The sequence below is a fragment of the Hippocampus guttulatus genome, chromosome 2 (genome assembly GCF_054856545.1).
Source record: "Hippocampus guttulatus isolate MCC_2025c chromosome 2, RoL_Hgut_1.0, whole genome shotgun sequence".
Classification (NCBI taxonomy): Eukaryota; Metazoa; Chordata; class Actinopteri; order Syngnathiformes; family Syngnathidae; genus Hippocampus; species Hippocampus guttulatus.
Genome location: NC_141262.1, coordinates 25,851,571 through 25,869,118, shown reverse-complemented (window position 1 = coordinate 25,869,118; position 17,548 = coordinate 25,851,571). Strand labels below are relative to the sequence as shown.

At 46.0% G+C, this 17,548-nt stretch overlaps 2 protein-coding genes across 2 annotated transcripts; both read left to right on the top strand.

Annotated features, from left to right (window-relative positions):
* Window positions 1-31: 31 nt before the first annotated feature.
* On the top strand, window positions 32-5,286 carry LOC147209243 (tubulin polyglutamylase ttll6-like). Its single transcript, XM_086105003.1, has 10 exons — window positions 32-800; window positions 875-915; window positions 994-1,112; window positions 1,235-1,365; window positions 1,446-1,599; window positions 1,664-1,807; window positions 1,884-1,969; window positions 3,445-3,670; window positions 4,788-4,966; window positions 5,071-5,286. The coding sequence occupies exons 1-10, from the start codon at window positions 739-741 to the stop codon at window positions 5,270-5,272; spliced, it is 1,344 nt and encodes a 447-aa protein (XP_085961129.1). The 5' UTR covers window positions 32-738; the 3' UTR covers window positions 5,273-5,286.
* A 116-nt stretch (window positions 5,287-5,402) lies between these two features.
* gc2 (guanylyl cyclase 2) lies at window positions 5,403-15,689 on the top strand. Its single transcript, XM_086104979.1, has 25 exons — window positions 5,403-5,558; window positions 6,406-6,775; window positions 6,897-7,025; window positions 7,427-7,606; window positions 7,685-7,802; window positions 7,907-8,208; window positions 8,359-8,490; window positions 8,561-8,664; window positions 9,407-9,525; window positions 9,601-9,685; window positions 9,760-9,856; window positions 10,039-10,161; window positions 10,366-10,446; window positions 10,521-10,697; window positions 11,709-11,865; window positions 11,938-12,087; window positions 12,163-12,311; window positions 12,978-13,141; window positions 13,226-13,418; window positions 13,494-13,668; window positions 14,132-14,230; window positions 14,300-14,394; window positions 14,458-14,543; window positions 14,612-14,712; window positions 14,998-15,689. Exons 2-24 carry the CDS (start codon window positions 6,473-6,475, stop codon window positions 14,709-14,711), a joined length of 3,318 nt encoding a protein of 1,105 aa, XP_085961105.1. The 5' UTR covers window positions 5,403-5,558; window positions 6,406-6,472; the 3' UTR covers window position 14,712; window positions 14,998-15,689.
* The last annotated feature ends 1,859 nt before the right edge of the window (window positions 15,690-17,548 follow it).

Here is a 17,548-nt window from a genome sequence, read left to right as displayed (position 1 = left end):
CCCGGAAACGATAACCCGGAAGTGTTTTTTTTTTAAATTCAAATCCCAAGCAAAATAACTTCCAATTTTTCAATTTCCGTCGAGTAAAAAGCGACGTTTTTAAACGGTTAAACTAAAACAACAACGCCGATGACAATTTGGACATTCAGTTCATATTATTGGTTCTTACAATTTGCGTCTGTTTGTTTTGAATAGCCGTTTCCTGAATTATATTTTAAATGGTCGGCGTAACCAGCTGACGAGACTGGTCTGAACATTTCAGCCAGGAAATGAACAAACAACAAGCAGCACGTGGCATTCGTTTAAAACGGAGCCCAATGCTTTCTAAAAGAGGGCCGCGTGTTGATGGCGAGCATGACAAAGGTGGGTGAGGTGACGCCACGAGAAGCAGCAGTGTTACAAAAACAGTATGGTTTGCTGAGGGTTTCCCCCTCGATTTGTCCAAAATAAAGCGTTGTGGGGTTAAAAATCTTCACCACACGCAAATGTTGCTGCATCTGCCTTCAGCAGGTGAGACAAACCAAGTAGAAGGCGAAATCGGCGCTATCACAAAAGTTAAAATAAGCAGCCAGCTGGCAATAAATCAATACGTACTCTTGGCCTCATCTCTTTCTGTCTCCGTTTTTTTTTAAATAACACGTGCTCACTAGGAGTAATGTGAATTTTATTTTTTGAGTGCTTGAACTTCACTCAAGCATATTCGTTTCGTATGTAAACAAGTGTAGTTTGTTTTGTAGGATGTTTTTTTGGGACAGCTGCATTTTAACAGACGATGATGACGACGATATTCCACTTTGCAGGTACAGTACATGCAATATTATTGCATCTGTAATGTGTGACTACAAGCCTTCTCATCGACTTTATTTTCTTGTAGTTGTCAGGGCATCAATCTCACCAATTGCCGCTATGACAGTGGTAGGTCACAAATGGAAAAAAAAAAAAAACAAATGCCACAAATACATGACCGGAATTCAAAACGTTTCTGTGTGTCAGTGCGTCGTGCTGCTGAGAAGTTAGGCATTAAAGAGGCGAAGGCGGGTGAAGACTGGACCCTGTTTTGGAGCGATGCCCGTCCTTGTGAGGACAAATTTAAGGAAATGAAACCGTACCAGGTACTGTCATTACGATTATAAAATGCCGCATTTAGCCTTTTGTGTAATATTCTTGGGTCACTGAGCTCCAGTTATAGTACTCCTTTCTTTTAATGCCACTATTTGTGTTTCATTTGTTGCAGAAAATCAACCATTTGCCCTCTATGACTGAAATTTGCCACAAAAATTCATTAGCAACTAACTGGAAGCACATGCTCAAGTTTTTCCCCAAAGACTACAACATTTTTCCCAGAACTTGGACCTTTCCCATAGAGTGTGTTTGCTTGTTTTCCCGCGTCATGTCGACCCGCGTTTCCCTTTCGGACACTCACGCGACCCCGTTTTCTTTTGCAGGTACGGTCTGTTCAAATCCTACGCCAGGGACAAAGACAAATGTTACATTTGCAAACCCAACACGGGCAGCCAAGGCAAAGGCATCTCCATCTTCACGTCGTGGGAGAAAGTTCAGCCTGAACATGACATGATTTGTCAGGAGTACATCGACAAGGTGAGTCTCGCAGCGAAACGCTCGTCGGAAGAACCTTTTAATCCGTCCCTCCGCTCCCCACCAGCCGCTGCTCATCGACGGCTTCAAGTTCGACATGCGCATCTACGTCCTGGTGACCTCGTGTTACCCCTGGAGGATCTACATGTACAACGAGGGCCTGGCTCGCTTCTGCACCATCAAGTATGAGGACCCGACGGATGAAAACGCGGTGAGCTCACATGCTTTTCGGCGTGATTCCATTGCATCAAGCAACGCAAAGTCTAATGTCGGTGTCTGCTTGTCAGAATAACAAGTTCATGCATCTCACCAACTTTACCATCAACAAGGACAGCGAGACCTTCATCGATGATGAGCAGACGGGTAGCAAACGGTACCATAAATGTCAAACATTTTGAGGAATAAGGGAAATACGAGGAGGGCCCGACTAATTATTCTAATATCTCAAGTTATTTTTTTTTAAATAAAAAAAAAAAGCTTTCAATTTTTGCTGTTTTTTTTTTTTTTTAAACAATAACGGACATTTGAAAATTCCTTCCCCTCACCAAAAAATCTAACTATGGTGAGCGGTTTCCCTCTATTATAAAGTGAAGGAATGTTGTAAAACAGCCAAATGTCATTCCTAACTCTTTTTGTACGTGTTAAGGGATTGAAAAAGGGTGTTACTTTATTCATGATCAGTGGTGGGCGCATCAGTAAATTTCGCCCCTTCGTCATTCTTCATTTGCTAGTGGCGGACAGTATATCAGTCTGTCAGTTGTCAGTCCGCCACTCGGTCGTCGTTATTTTAACCGCACTTCCGTCATCGCTAAATTACGCTGTTTTGTGATCGGCAGTAAAAAAACAACAACTTTACAAGAGTAAAATGATAGTAAAAAAAAAAAAAAAGTTTACATAATTTTTGTGTGTAGTGGTATAATGTAGGCCAAATGCAAAAAAACGGGAGTATATAATAATAATAATCATCCATCCATCCATTTTCCGAACCGCTTGATCCTGATTCAGGGTGTCCCCGCCTACTGCCCGAAGACGGCTGGGATAGGCTCCAGCACCCCCCGCGACCCTAATAATAATCAATTTTACATATTTAACGGTGACTTTCTTGGCATATGGCAATATGTTGCATTATGTTCAATAAGATGAGAATAAAAACGGAAAGGAAGGAAATACATTAAAATGTTTTTTTTTTTTAAACAACAGAAAGGGGCAGAGAAAAACGACATGAGGTTGAGTTGGCAGTTTTAAACTGCTGCGAGTTGGGATTTGAATTGTATGAAAGTCTTTCAATACCCCTTGGCATTATGGGGCGGGGGTCCCTGTTTTTGCATTTATTTCATGTCAATGTGTTTGCAAATACTGCACATTCAAATGTATTTGAAAATGCGTTCTGACGAGTGTGCCAGTCAAAAACGTTGACTCCAATCTCCTCTGTTTTCTGAAACCGAGCCATGATTGGTGCTTACCTGAGCCCTGAGCAACTGTGATGTAATTTTCAGTCGACAGCAAATGCCAAAATGGCCGCCCCATTGGATGGACAGAAAAGCGGGTGGATGAGCGGCGCTGCATGGAAAACATTGTAAAGAAAATTTATGGTACTGATTTACTAAAGTAAATCTAGTACTGTTGCACACTGAGGTGTCATTTGGCATTTGGAGACATTCCAAGATGTGTTTAACCCCCAAAACTTGGTGTATGTTTGCGTGTGAAAGTGGCCGTGCATTTTAGGTTCTTCCTAAAATTTTACCCCAAAGGCCGAAAATATCTACACACGCATATAATCTTGACTTTTTTCCTTTTTTTTTTTTTTTGCAAGTCGTATAAGCATGTATGACACTCTTGGTCTTTTAGAAAGCTGTCGACGCTGAAAAAGCAGCTGCGGTCCAACTACAGGAACACGGAGAAGATATGGAGCAACATCGAGGATGGCATCGTGAAGACGCTGGTCTTGGCCCACTCGCGCATCCAACACGGTTACATCACTCTCTTCTCCAAACACGTGGTCGGGAGCGCCTGCTTCCAGATCCTTGGCTTTGACGTGCTGCTGGACGAGCACTTCAGGCCGTGGGTGCTTGAGGTTTGCAGATTCTGTCTCTAACCTGTCTACTTAGCTGGCGGCTCTTGAAATGAATGCAAATGACATCAATCGATTCCAGCCTCCCAACCCAAAAAACACAAGTTCGTAACACAATTTTGTGACACAATTAAGCAGAATGTAAATGACTGAACAGTTATTGCCACATTTTATTTTGCCTCGATCGTGCTGCTCCATCTTGTTTATGAGTCTTGACCACTTGGGGGCAGTCTAATCCATCCAAACAAACAAAATCAGGGAGGTGCTCAGTCCTGACCTTCCTCAGTAAGGTGCAGAGGCTTTTTTTTAAGCAACATTACCATATACAAAAGCCTAAAACAGTAACATCCATGCGAATGAAAAATAAAACAAAATGCAGCGGCTCCACACAAAACAATCAACTTCAAAAAAGCCCACATAAACAAATATCACAACAGCAACAAAAATTGTAGTTTACATATGTTCATGTCTCACTAAAGATCAAAGTCCAGGGCATCCATATGAGTCTTAACGCGGACCTCAACATTTATTGTACATTCTCTTTTTCTTTTTAAATTTAATGACATTGTTCCAGCCAACGTATCCCTCAGGGGCCTATATCGCACTCCTGTAACTTTTCATAAGTGTAATATGGAAATCTCTTAATAGCTTGAATAGTAAGCTGTTTTCCTTTTACTGTATCAACATCACGGCACTTTATGAAGTCCCCAAGCATCACGGAAACTACATTTCGTTGTCGGCATAAATCCATTTCGTTCAACATTTTTTCACTTTCCCTCCAAAAAGACGACACAATGTCACAATGCCTAAACAAGTCTGCCGAGGACACACTTGTTTTGGAGAGGATAAAGAATATATATATATCTGTGAGTGTTGTTACACGAGCTGTCGCTCCACTGTTTGCGCTCACATGTCCGTTACTTAAAGCGTCAACTCGCACCTGACCATTTTGGGTTTTTGTTTTTGGGGCAGAGGCCTTTTTGTGCTTATGTAAGTCAACGTAACACTGTACTTTACTACTTCCTTTTTCCTAAAATTCCATGACTCCTTTATTTGAAAAGCAACCAATGTTGAAGCTGAATGGGGTTTTTTTCTTAATGATTTTTTTTTTCCTTCCCAGGTGAATCACTCCCCAGATTTTTCCACCCTGCTGCCGCTGGACCGCGATGTTAAGGACGCCTTACTTTACGACACGCTGGTGCTTATCAACTTGGCCCCCTTTGACCGGTGCAGGATGATCAAGGAGGAGAAGCGCAAGGTGGAAGAGCGCATGAAACAAAACGTGCGCATTGAGGAGAGGTACCATTCTTTTCTCCACCCCCTTCCCCTTTTTGGGGGGGGCGGGGTTGTTTTTCCCAACTCGACATAATTTGAGAAAGTTTCTTTCCCCCCCACCCCACTAGGCTAGAGAACGAACAGCAGCGACGGGCGACCATGGTGGAGGAGATGGAGAGCTACGAAGACGAGCACCTGGGAGGCTTCAAGAGGATCTACCCCAGCGAGGGAAACGAGAAATATGACAAGTACCTAAAAGTGGAGGACAGGCTCTACAAGACCAAGAACAATGACCTCGCTGGACTTTCTGAAAATATGCAATCGAAATAAACGTGGAAGTTATCTCACACACACCCACCCACTTCAGTATTTTTCACTTTTACACTGGCTTAACGGCACGTGGTTGCTATGGATACAGAGCGGGTGGAGACAGTGAGCGTTACCACCACCTTGTGGTGAGATGAGCAATCCGACAGTCTGTTCTGTCTGGATTCGTTGCTTTCATCAGGATCAATGAGTCGCATTTAATTGGGCAATTGTCGAAATTGTCCTCGCTGTTGTTCAACGAGTCTTCGTGCTGCAGGGGGTCATGACTGGATTGCTTCTAATCTCTCGGGTAGGTCAACACACACAACTTGACCACCATTCAGACACTCTTTTTTTCCCCCCCAGCAGGCACTCCGCTAATCCCGCAATGTTTGGGGAATGCTCGAGGACTGCTCTTGGTTCTCCAAAATGTCCCAAGAAGACAAGGGAATGTGTGTCTAATTTTTCAGCACACGAGGTGCTTTACAGTAAATCATCTGTTCATACAATTTTAAAGAAAAGACTCCCGAGATAGAGGATTATATATTCGGTGCGCTGATGAGTCATGACAGATAATCCATTTTGAGAATGTCCAAGTGTGGATATTTCTACAGCTTATAGCAGGGGTTTCGAAAGTTGCTTTTTTTTTTCTCTCATCATCCTAAACTGTTGACTCACCCTTAATAGAAAATAGCGATGAGCAACTTAAATGCTGGAGGGGGCCAGAATCTCTCGTCAGAGCTACAGAGGGTCGGGGGGCCCGCATAGGAACCGGATGTATGACAGAAGTGTATGTGCAAAATATGTGCGCCTAATACATTTCGTTTTTCATCAAAGATTTCTCAAGGCAGGTACAAGAGGTGCACTATTGTAACGCAAACAACAAATTGATCGCATACTGTTGCATGAAAATTCAAGGACGCCACAAAACTGCTGGACAGCAAACCAACCATTTAGTTTGCACCCCAGATCGAAAAGTCTTTATTATCTCCACTTTTCATCCATAGTCTATGAACTGGGTATTTTTTCGAAACTATTTAGCCCAAAACCAAGTGAACCTGAAAAATTAAAGTGCCTCACCCTGACGTTCGCCGCATCAATTGTCATTTCCGTGGTGAACCGCTTAAACTGTGTCCGCCGCATGTCGTTTATTTCAGGCAAGCATGATGTTTAGTCCCAAAACGCCGTTCTCCAGCTTCTTGTGAATTCCTGCTCGAAGTCACCATGCAAGGACCGAGTCTGGTCTCTCGAACGTGGAAGCGGGCACGTGGCAACGCCTCAGACCGATTCTCTCACCCCGACGGGCGTCCCCTCTCAAGATTCCTCCTGTTGCTCCTGGCCTGTCTGTGTGCGTTGTCACGCCCGGGCTTGGGAGCCTCGTTTCGGGTTGGGGTTGTGGGGCCCTGGGAGTGCGACCCTGTCTTTGCCAAGGCCCTGCCCGATGTGGCGGCACAATTGGCTGTAAACCGCATCAACAAGGACCCCTCGCTGTCCTACGCAGCCACTTTTGACTACACCGTGCTGCATGTAAGGACCCGATTGCCTTGTTGGACTACTCCCAAAACGTTAATAAGAGTCCTCTCTTATTAATTTTTGGTCAGCAGTGTGTTTTTGACTGTCATCTTAAGAATTGAATGTCACTCTACAGGAGCCGTGTGACACCTCAAGAGCTCTGCAGAAGTTTGTGGCTTTCCACGCCAAAGCGTCAGCTTTCGTGGGACCGGCCAACCCGGGTTACTGTGATGCTGCCTCAATGCTGAGCAAAGGCTGGAATAAAGTGAGTCACCTTTTTTTGGAGGTAATTTTGATTTTTTTGGGTTCACGGACATGCCTTGGAATTCGAACGACCTGACACTTTCTGTATTTAATATAAACCTTTTGACAACTGATATTTGAAAGGTGAAGCAACACATTTAGAAATTCAATATAACAATGCTCAGTCATATATTCTTTATCCTCTGCAAAGAGCTGAGTCGTCTGTACAGTATAGCCAATAGCCATCTGTTTGATACTCCCCCCTGGTGGCCAAGGTGGGCAGCAGCACAGTGCCCATCCAAAGTTTTACAGAGATTGTTTGAGTGAATGTTTTGATCAGAGTAAGTATATTATGGAGTGCTATTTTTCTCATGTGGTGTGTTTTCAAGGCACCGCTGTATTCGTGTTCAATTCCTCCTTCAGGCTTTGTTTGCGTGGGGCTGCGTCGGCTACGAGTTAGACCGCATCTGGAGCCACCCGACCTTTGTCCGCTCCATGCCCAGGCCCACATGGGTGCTTTTACGAATCATGAAATATTTCAGGTGGGCTCACGTTGGCATCATCTCTGCTTCGGATGACGTCTGGGTAGAGACGGCGAACAAGGTCGTTATACAAACGGAGGAAACAAAACCAGTCGTACGTTGTCGGCCACATGTGACACGTTCACAGTTTACCTTTTAGGTTGCCGAATCCCTCCGGGCTCACACTCTGCCTGTCAGACTGGTCAGAGTTATGGAGAACACCCCCCACGGAATCAGAAGAACTCTGGCTAAAGTTCGTAAAATGAGAGAAATACGAGGTAGATCTGCCTTTTTTTGAGGGGGGGGGGGGGGTGGCAGGGCGCGAAGACAGCGCTCAGGAGTACTTGGCCTCTAATCTAAAACCAAGTCTGCTGTCCCTTAGTTCTGATCCTCTGCATGCACTCAGCGCTGATTGGTGGCGAGCTTCAGAAGCACCTCTTGGAGACGGCCTACGACATGCAAATGATTGACGGCTCGCTGGTGTTCGTGCCCTATGACACGCTCCTCTACAGCCTCCCCTACCGTAACGTGAGCCATCCGGCCCTGAGGAGCAACCGCAAACTGCTGCGGGCCTACGACGCCACGCTCACCGTCACGGTCGACTCGCCCCGGGTGTCATTTATCGAGGCCTACGCGGAGGCCATGGAGAAAGGCGAGGTGGCGAACACCATCAAACCCCAGCAGGTGATGACACGGCGGCAGTCAAGCGGGAGCAGTCAAAGAACAGATTGCCAAAATAATGCTTACCATATATTTTGCGTAAACGGGTACGGAAGGCAGACGAGCACAACAAAAACTGTTGAACCAATGATGTCGTCTTGTTTGGTCCTGCAGGTGTCTCCTCTCTTCGGCACCATCTACAACTCTGTGGTCCTCGTTGCTCACGCCACGCAGCGCGTTCGACATTCCAAGCAGTGGATGTCGGGTGGGAATGTAGCGCAACAAGCGCGTAACCACAGCTTTGAGGTGCGCTCCCCCTAAAGCCAATGTTCCTATGCCTTACGCACGACAAACCGCTGACCAATTGACATTGCAGGGCTTCAGCCATCCCATAAAATCGGACTCTTCTGGAAGCGTGTTATTGGACTACGTCATCCTGGACACAGACGGACTCTCGTGTGAGCTGACACCAACACACAGGTACAGTAGTTAACACAGGCAATATTACATATGGAACCCAAGCATGTCAGGGGTGTGGAAGTGCTCGCGTCCTCTGTACGGCGATGCTTTGAGATTAAAAAATTGAAATCAATGGAAACTCCATCCCCAAAAATGCTAAATTATCGTGTTTGTTTGTTTTTTTTAAATAAGGAAAAACAACACTCTATTATTGTGTTATTGTACATTATAAAAACATCAAGTCCTAATATAATTGAATATCGAATTGAAAAGTGTGCTTCGTGACTTAATGCTGCAACTATATTGATTGTACTGCTCCCGCAGTATCGTGCAGTCAGGCAGACCGAAACGAAAAAGAGTAGTTCTACTGCTACCGATCGAAGTGACTTGGTACGATGCCGTCTATGTTCAAACTCCTGTGGCCTGTATGGTTGTAAAAGTACATATTAATGCTAACTATTAGCATGCCAATGGGATTCTCCATCATATGTTAGCATTGAGCCAGTCGAACGCTTTTCAGTCAAAGCGGCGGTTTAAAATAACACGTATTTATTTCTCCTTGAAATGACTTGAACATTCATCGGGCCACTCTTCTCTTGAGACACCACTGTAACTTGTACTTATTTTCAGTAAGTAAGGAATAGGAAGTACAGATATCTGTTCAACTGTCGGGAGTGAAGTCGCAAGTGAAAGTCACATTTGCTCTTTGTTACTTCCTGCCATCGAACTTAAGAAAAGTGTCTGTGTTCCCCGGTGGCAAAAGGCTCGACATGGAGGCCGACTCGGTGCACTTCCTGGGTCGAGACATCCACTTTCCTCTCGGCTCGGCACCCAGGCGGGACGCCCAGTGCTGGTTCACTCCAGGTGTCATCTGCTCAGGAGGTGAGGTACTTGGCGGCTCAGACGTCATGACCGTCAAAGAATTGGCAACGATGCTTATGGTTTTTTTCGCTCCAGGTGTGGATCTTTTTTCCACCGTTAGCATCGTGCTCGGAGCCACTGGCGCCTGTGTGCTGGCCATGGTGCTGATTTATTTTGTCCGGTAAGTCTGGCGCAGGTTTGGGCTTTGCAAACCAGAAATTAAACAGTCCCGGTGTCCTGGCTCTTGTTGCCTAGGCGACGTATCAACCAGATCCGGCTGGTCAGGGGTCCGAACAAGATCCTGCTGACTCTTGCGGATGTTACCTTTATCAACCCATCGCTTAGCAACAAGGTCTTCTTGTCTTTCTTTTATTTATTGCATCGACAGTAGAGCAGTGTTTGCGTTATACGCATGAATATACGATTCTGTTTGTATGTCTACATGCAACATGAATGCTCAAATTAAAAATATAGTAGCATAAAATAGAAATGTATTCTATAATTTGAAGAAAAAAAAAAGGAATCTTTTTCCAGAAGCTAAACCTCGACGACAGCCGAGCGAGTGGCACCAGGAGCGTGTCGGAATGCAGCGTCACGTCCCCCGCCTCCACCCGATCACCCGCCACATACGAAAACTCCAATCTTGTCATTTTCGAGGTGAGTGTGATTCGGCGGCGTGGCCCAGCTTCCCCTCCTCCTGTAATTTTAAAAAATTGGGCACTTTAATGAAACACACTCTAGCAAGAAGTGACTCTGCACTTGTTTTACATGAATTGGCGTTATCACGTTATAATTTCTGACTGTAAGGCAATGAAGGTCTCCGACTCTCTTTGTACCACAAATGAACATTCTGTCCCGTAGGGGGACTGGGCGTGGCTCAAGAGACTTCCCGATGGCTCGTTTAGCAGCATCAACCCCAAAACGAGTGACTTGTTTGAGCTGGTAGGACGCACGATCTTTCGGAATAGCTCGGCTTTCGCGCCACACAAGTAAGAGCGATCGATATCCGCTCGCAGATGAAGGACATGCGACACGAGAACGTCAACCCTTTCCTGGGCTTCTTCCTCGACTGCGGCGTGTTCGCCATCGTGACAGAGTTCTGCTCCAGGGGAAGCCTGGAAGATCTGCTCCTGAATGATGACGTCAAGCTGGACTGGATGTTCAAGTCCTCCCTGCTGCTGGATTTGATCAAGGTTAGCGCAGTTCCTTTCCGTACAAAACTCCAGTCCCTCTGACTACCGTGTTCCATTCATGCGAAATGCCATCGATCCAGTTTTACAAAGCACTTATGTGGAGATGTGTATGCAGTGATACCTCTACTTATGAAATTAATTGGTTCTGGAAGAAATTTCTTCAGTAGAAAATGTTGTTAAGTAGAGACGCGTTTTCCATGTAAATGCCCTAATCCGTTCCAAGCCCCCCCCAAAATTCTGACAAATGTTTTCTAAAACATAAAAATGTTACAATTAGATGATAGCAGAATAAATGAGAGATGTGCATAATTTAAAAATACAAAGAATACAGTAAAGAATACAAATAAATGATGGTCGTTTAACATTGAACTGCATCCTCATCGTTTTTGCCTTCATTGGTTTTATGTTCTTTCTCAGAAGTGGTTTTTGCCTGGCGTTTTGTAAAGAACTGATCCAAGAACGTTTGCTTTTGTCGGATTTTAAAAATCCTAAGAAAACGCCCAAGGCAAACATCAGCAAAGTGAGCGATTGCCCGACTGGTGAACACTTTTTCTGAGTGATTAACATTTACGTAAAACTATCGGCTCGACAAAGACACCTATCTATCTATTTATCTATCCACACAGACACATCCGGTCAAAGTCCCTCTTAGCCAATGGGATGCCAGGGTGATGCTCGGTAATAGCCAATGGCAGAGCAGCTATAAGTATGTAGCATTCAGGAAACTCGGAGCTGCAAGTAGCGACCCATACTGTATTTTTACCTTTCTTATCTTGAAATTTCTTTCGTAACAGAAGGCAATATTTTCCTGTTGAAGCGTTTCGTAACTTGACAATTGTGAAAGTAGAGGTACCGCTGTACTGTATATCCGTACATGCATTATACTGCCCCCAGGTGGCCAAGGCACGCACACTAGACAGAGCAGCACATTGTCCATTGAATTGAAGCAACAAAACTGTGTTTTGACCCTTGCTACATAAAAGCCTGAATCTGACAAGTCCGCTCTTCCAGGGTATGAAGTACCTCCACCACTGCGGTGTCCCTCACTCCCATCTGAAGTCTCGTAACTGTGTTGTGGACGGGCGCTTCGTGTTGAAGATCACAGACTACGGCTACAACGAGGTTCTGGAGGCTCAGAAGTTCCCATACGTGGAACCACCCGCAGATGGTGAGAGAACACAAAATGGTGTACTGACACACTGAGCACATTCTTCAAAGTGAAGAATTCTCCTTTTGCCAGAGTTGCTGTGGACGGCTCCGGAGCTCCTCAGAGGCCCTCAGCCAGGCCTGCACGGGACGCTGGCCGGCGACGTGTACAGCTTCGCCATCATCATGCAGGAGGTGGTCATCCGAGGGCCTCCCTTTTGCATGCTGGATCTTTCGGCTGCAGGTGAAACAACCGACAACAGCTCGGGGCAAAACGGGCTGATGCCCAGGCCCCCATGCATTTTTTTTTTTTTCCCAGATGTGCTTGAGAAGCTGCGCAAACCGCCTCCTCTGTGTCGCCCGTTGGTGAGTTTGGACTGTGCTCCGTTGGAGTGCATCCAGCTGATGAAACAGTGCTGGAACGAACAGGCAGAAAAGAGACCCGCGTTCGAAGAGATATTTGACAAGGTACACGCTGGGTTTGTCTGTCAATTGAGGCTAACCTAAAAAAGAATATTTGACAAATGAAATGGTCATCATCTCTCTCTATTTTGTCCTATTCCATTTAGTCTGTCTATTTTACATTTGATGTCATTCCATATTTCAGATTCACTGTGTTGCCAGGTCTATCTAAGCTACCCAGGACCTTCAGAATCGTAGTTAGAGAACAATTCACCTGCCCCCCCCCCAAAAAAAGGTTTATTGCGGCTCCCAGTTGAAGTTTACTGTCAAACTAAGCACAAACCCAAGGAAATTATAACTTGTGGTTTGAAAACAACCGCATAAGTTAGCCTTTCAGTCTGCTAGCTCAATGCTAATGCTAAAATAGCATCAGTGTTGCAGCGCTTTAACACTTAAAGCCGCGGACTGAGCACAAATCATGCTGCGTCACATCGATAAACGGTATAATTGTTATGATCTACTCCAAGTCATATATTCCTTAGCCTCCACATAGAACATCGAAAATTAATGTCGTACTGATGAGCAGAGAGAGGAGTTTAGACATCTCAATGAACAGTTCTCTATCCACGTTCACGGAATACACATCCGATTGATTAAGACGCACAAAGTCCCCCACTGAAGGAACAAATGCATCGCCCGCCACGAGCTCGTGTGATGTCATGCTTCTTCAAGTTCAAGGACATCAACAAAGGCAGAAAGACCAACATCATCGACTCCATGCTGCGGATGCTGGAGCAGTACTCGTCCAACCTGGAGGAGCTGATCCGAGAGCGAACCGAGGAGCTGGAGATCGAGAAGCAGAAGACGGAGAAGCTCCTGACGCAGATGCTGCCTCCGTGAGACGTCGCGCGCCGTCATCGTGTCGACGTTAACGCGGACATCTCGGAACATGATTGCGCCGATCTGCCCTCGCTCCACAGATCCGTGGCAGAGGCGCTGAAGATGGGCGGCACCGTGGTGCCCGAGTATTTCGACAGCGTGTCTCTTTACTTCAGCGACATCGTGGGCTTCACCACCATCTCGGCCAACAGCGAGCCGATCGAGGTGGTCAACCTGCTCAACAGCCTCTACACGCTCTTCGACGCCATCATCGGCAACCACGATGTTTACAAGGTGCCGCCGCTGTGCCGACCCTATCCCCGGGTAACATCCTCATCGTCTTCTCAAGTCTTTCTCAACCCCACGCAGGTGGAGACGATCGGCGACGCCTACATGGTTGCATCGGGCGTCCCCGTTCCCAACGGCAACCGGCACGTGGCGGAGATTGCCAACATGTCCCTCGACATCCTGAGCGCGGTGGGAACCTTCAAGATGAGACACATGCCCGATGTTCCCGTCAGGATCCGCATTGGACTGCACACAGGTGGATGAAAACCCCCCGAGAAATCGATTGATAGTAGCGACATAAAAATAGGAAATAGTAAATGGTGAAATTAAAAACGGAAAGGTCGGTTGTATAATTTTTGAGGCTGTATTTTGCCCTAGAACTAGATTTCATTTTAATACTTAAATAAATGATTTTCAGAGTTTTTAGTTTGAAATCAAAAGACGTCAAATTATGGGACTAAAGTTGTCTTCCCTTGTTGACCTTTGACTTTTGATGTCAGCCTTGACAAAATATGTATTTACGCGATTGATTCGGACTACTTTTGTTGACAACCCCCCCCCCCCCCACCCCCCAATTATGAATTTGTCATAACATTTCGCTGTTTCTGCTGACAAAATTGTCACTTTTTTAATGCCGACGGCATTTTGTTGGACGGTTCTTTGTGTTGTTTATCTTCCTGTCACCACGACAACACAGTGTGTGTTTGCGCGCTCCGTAGGTCCATGCGTAGCGGGAGTTGTCGGTCTCACCATGCCGCGCTATTGTTTATTTGGAGACACGGTGACCACCGCCTCTCGCATGGAGTCCAGCGGCCTGCGTAAGTGTCACGGATGCACTTTTTGTCCATTTGCCGCCTCTTCTTTCTTCTTTATTTGGCCTCCTTCAGCCTACAGGATCCACGTGCACCAGAACACAGTCCAAGTCCTGCGTGAGCTCAACCTGGGCTACAAACTGGAACTGAGGGGAAGGACAGAAGTGAAGGTGTGACGCTGCTCGCGCATGAACTGCTCAGCTTCCATCTTCTGATTTCTTCTTCTCCTTTAGGGGAAAGGAACAGAACAGACCTATTGGCTTGTTGGGAGGGACGGATTTGACAAACCTCTTCCTGTCCCTCCGGAGCTCAAATCGGGGTAGGAATGGTCAGTTTGCACGCACGCGAGCGCGCGCCCTGTTGACGCCGCCGACTTTCTCCCATCAGGCGAATGGCCCACGGGCTGCAGATGGCCGAGATAGCGCAGCACAAAAAGCGGCAGGCCGAGAAGCAGCGACAGGATCAACTTGCAAAGAAGAAAAACTGAGGTAATGTGATGCATTCGCAAAAAAAAAAAAAGTGTACAACGGTGCTGCTGTGGTTGGGAATGGTGGCAAAGATAGTTTGGGCAAACCATTTCACGGGGGAATCACAATTTTGCAGTTGCTGATTGGGAGGCGAAACTCGGTTCGTCTCCTTTACGGGGTTGAAAATGCTTTCTTTGTCGCTTGCGTCACATTTGAATCGCAAACAAAATGCCCGTGCGTACGTTAAAAAATGGATACTTTTGTTGATCGAACTCCCAATTCATCGGCATTCCTCCTCTTCTTCAGCGCGGCCAGCAAAGAGGCAAAGGGCCTGAAGCGGGTGTTGAGGAAGATCTCGCACCGCCGCTTCGTCCGTCATACAGCTGTGCGAGGACGACATCGTCACGATGCCGCGTCACAGAGCGGGTGACCCCCCCTGCTGTGCCAGTGGTGGAACCTCGGGTTGCATTCTGGGGTCAAACCTTTCTCTGTGAACACTCGGGTGAAAGTTGGGATGAGCGTCAGCCGACTTGTCGAGGCGGACTCGTGTCAGCTGCTATGAATAGAAGAGGAGCGACTCAGCAAAGCGGGGATCTGCCTGTCACTCACCAACGGACGAAAGCAGCTTATCGTCTCGGTTCTTCTTCAGGCTCCTTTTCCTTTTCTCTGGTAAACAAATCGGCAGGCAGGTAGCGGGGCGGGGGGGGAACTTCTCTTTCAACTCCACGGTAGTGGTAAAAGTTATCTGACATTACCTCTTTGCAGGGGACTAGATGAATAACTAAATGCAAGCCAAACCAAAAAATAATGTAAAAAAAATGCAAACAAGACGCAGCATTTTCTTGCGGCCGAGAGTAAATGATTTCTTTAAATTGCAGGTTTCCTCATGTTGACGATCTTCTCTGCTCAGCCATCCCTTTCCCTGTGTGCGTGTTTGTGTCTAGTTCCTGCAGGTGGCGCTCTTGTGCGTTTGCACATACAGGGTCTTAATTTGGACCTGGGGGGGGGGGGGGGGGGGGACAGTGAGCTGGGGATTTCCAGAGGGATTTACACTGATGGCGTTCGGTTTAGGGGCCAGGCATGGTATGGATTATCATAGAGTCACAAGTATCAAAATATATTGAGAAATGGGAGATGCCCTTTCCAGATTCGATGCGTATTATACTTAGGAATGTGATTCCATCCATCCATCCATTTTCCGAACCGCCTGATCCTCACTAGGGTCGCGGGGGGTGCTGGAGCCTATCCCAGCTGTCTTCGGGCAGTAGGCGGGGGACACCCTGAATCGGTTGCCAGCCAATCGCAGGGCACACAGAGACGAACAACCATCCACGCTCACATTCACACCTAGGGACAATTTAGAGCGTTCAATCAGCCTGCCACGCATGTTTTTGGAATGTGGGAGGAAACCGGAGTACCCGGAGAAAACCCACGCAGGCCCGGGAGAACAATGTGATTCCATCAAGGATATTTTCATATAAATACCCATACCTGTCAACTCATACGGTTTAGCCATAGTTCATACGGATTTTGTGGTGAATCTTACTATATGGCCGTATCGAACAAATCATACGGATTCTGACAATTTCCGCCCCCCCCCCCCCAACAGGTAGTTCAGTTTCCTTTTGCCCAGAATAGTGCTAGGCTACTTGAATGCTTTCATTTCCAAAGTAAATATGAATGGATGCTGTAACTCCGAGCCGATGGGTCAGCATTTGGAGTTGGTGAAAAAAGTAACGCAGGAATACAACTCTGAACACAGTAATGCCACTAAGTGAGTAGAATGATGATTAGACATTAACCAGACATTGTATTATGGAGATCTAAAATAAATATCATTGAAAATTTCGTGGGGGGGGGGGGGTTAAATTCTTTGGTATGTTCTAAGGATTTTTTGCTCTTTATAAGGATTTTTTTTGTTAGTTTATACAGGTTGGCGCTCCGAAAAGTTGACAGGTATGAATACCACATAATAAATCAGAAAGTTGAGCTTCTAACTTCCTGCTGCAGTGCATGACGACTCATTGGTCACTTCATGAGATACACCTCCACACCTTATGATGATTGATTAATTATAATCAATGAGACTCGGCACTATTATTATTATTTAACGTGAAAGGAAGCTAGAGGTACCGAACAAAACACAAACCGTGCTACCCATCAGCCACGGGAAATGCGACTATTGGATCTTTTAAGTGCTGAAAGTTCAAACCAAAGTTGAGATAAATCCCAAAGTGAAACGCCAACAACAGCAGCAGTGTTGCGACTGTGCTTGCACTGAATTAGCCGAATGAACAAAGGCATGCTTGCTCTCCTTTGTTTGTGTGTGCGTGACTGTGTGCGCGCGCACTCGCGTGTGCATGTGTTTGTTAGCTTTGTTGACGATTCTTTTGTTAGCAGTACGGTATTGTAGCATTTACTGCAATGCACAGTTCTCACCAGCGGAGGACGCCCTGACAAGGAGCGTTTGCCACATTGAACTTGTTGGCCTCGTTAGTTTGCATTTTAGAGCGAGCGCGCGCGCGCGCGCGCGTGTGTGTGTGTGTGTATAATACACTAGTAATACCAATAATATATAATAATAATAATAATAATTTTTAAGTTGTCAGAGCAGTTCAAGTCCAATATTGACTTGATAGATTGCTGCCATTACTTCCCACCAGTGTCTGCAACACATGTAAAGGAGAGACATGTCCGGTTGTTTCTCAAGACGGTCACGAAAGGTCAGACTTCTTGGGAGTAACACGAAAGAGACATTGCCTTGAAATGCGTCTGATGACTCATGAGGGTGACATCCTTTGTCCTATAGTTAATTATTCACCTTGGACGCAGCATATAAAACTTTAATTTTCAAAGT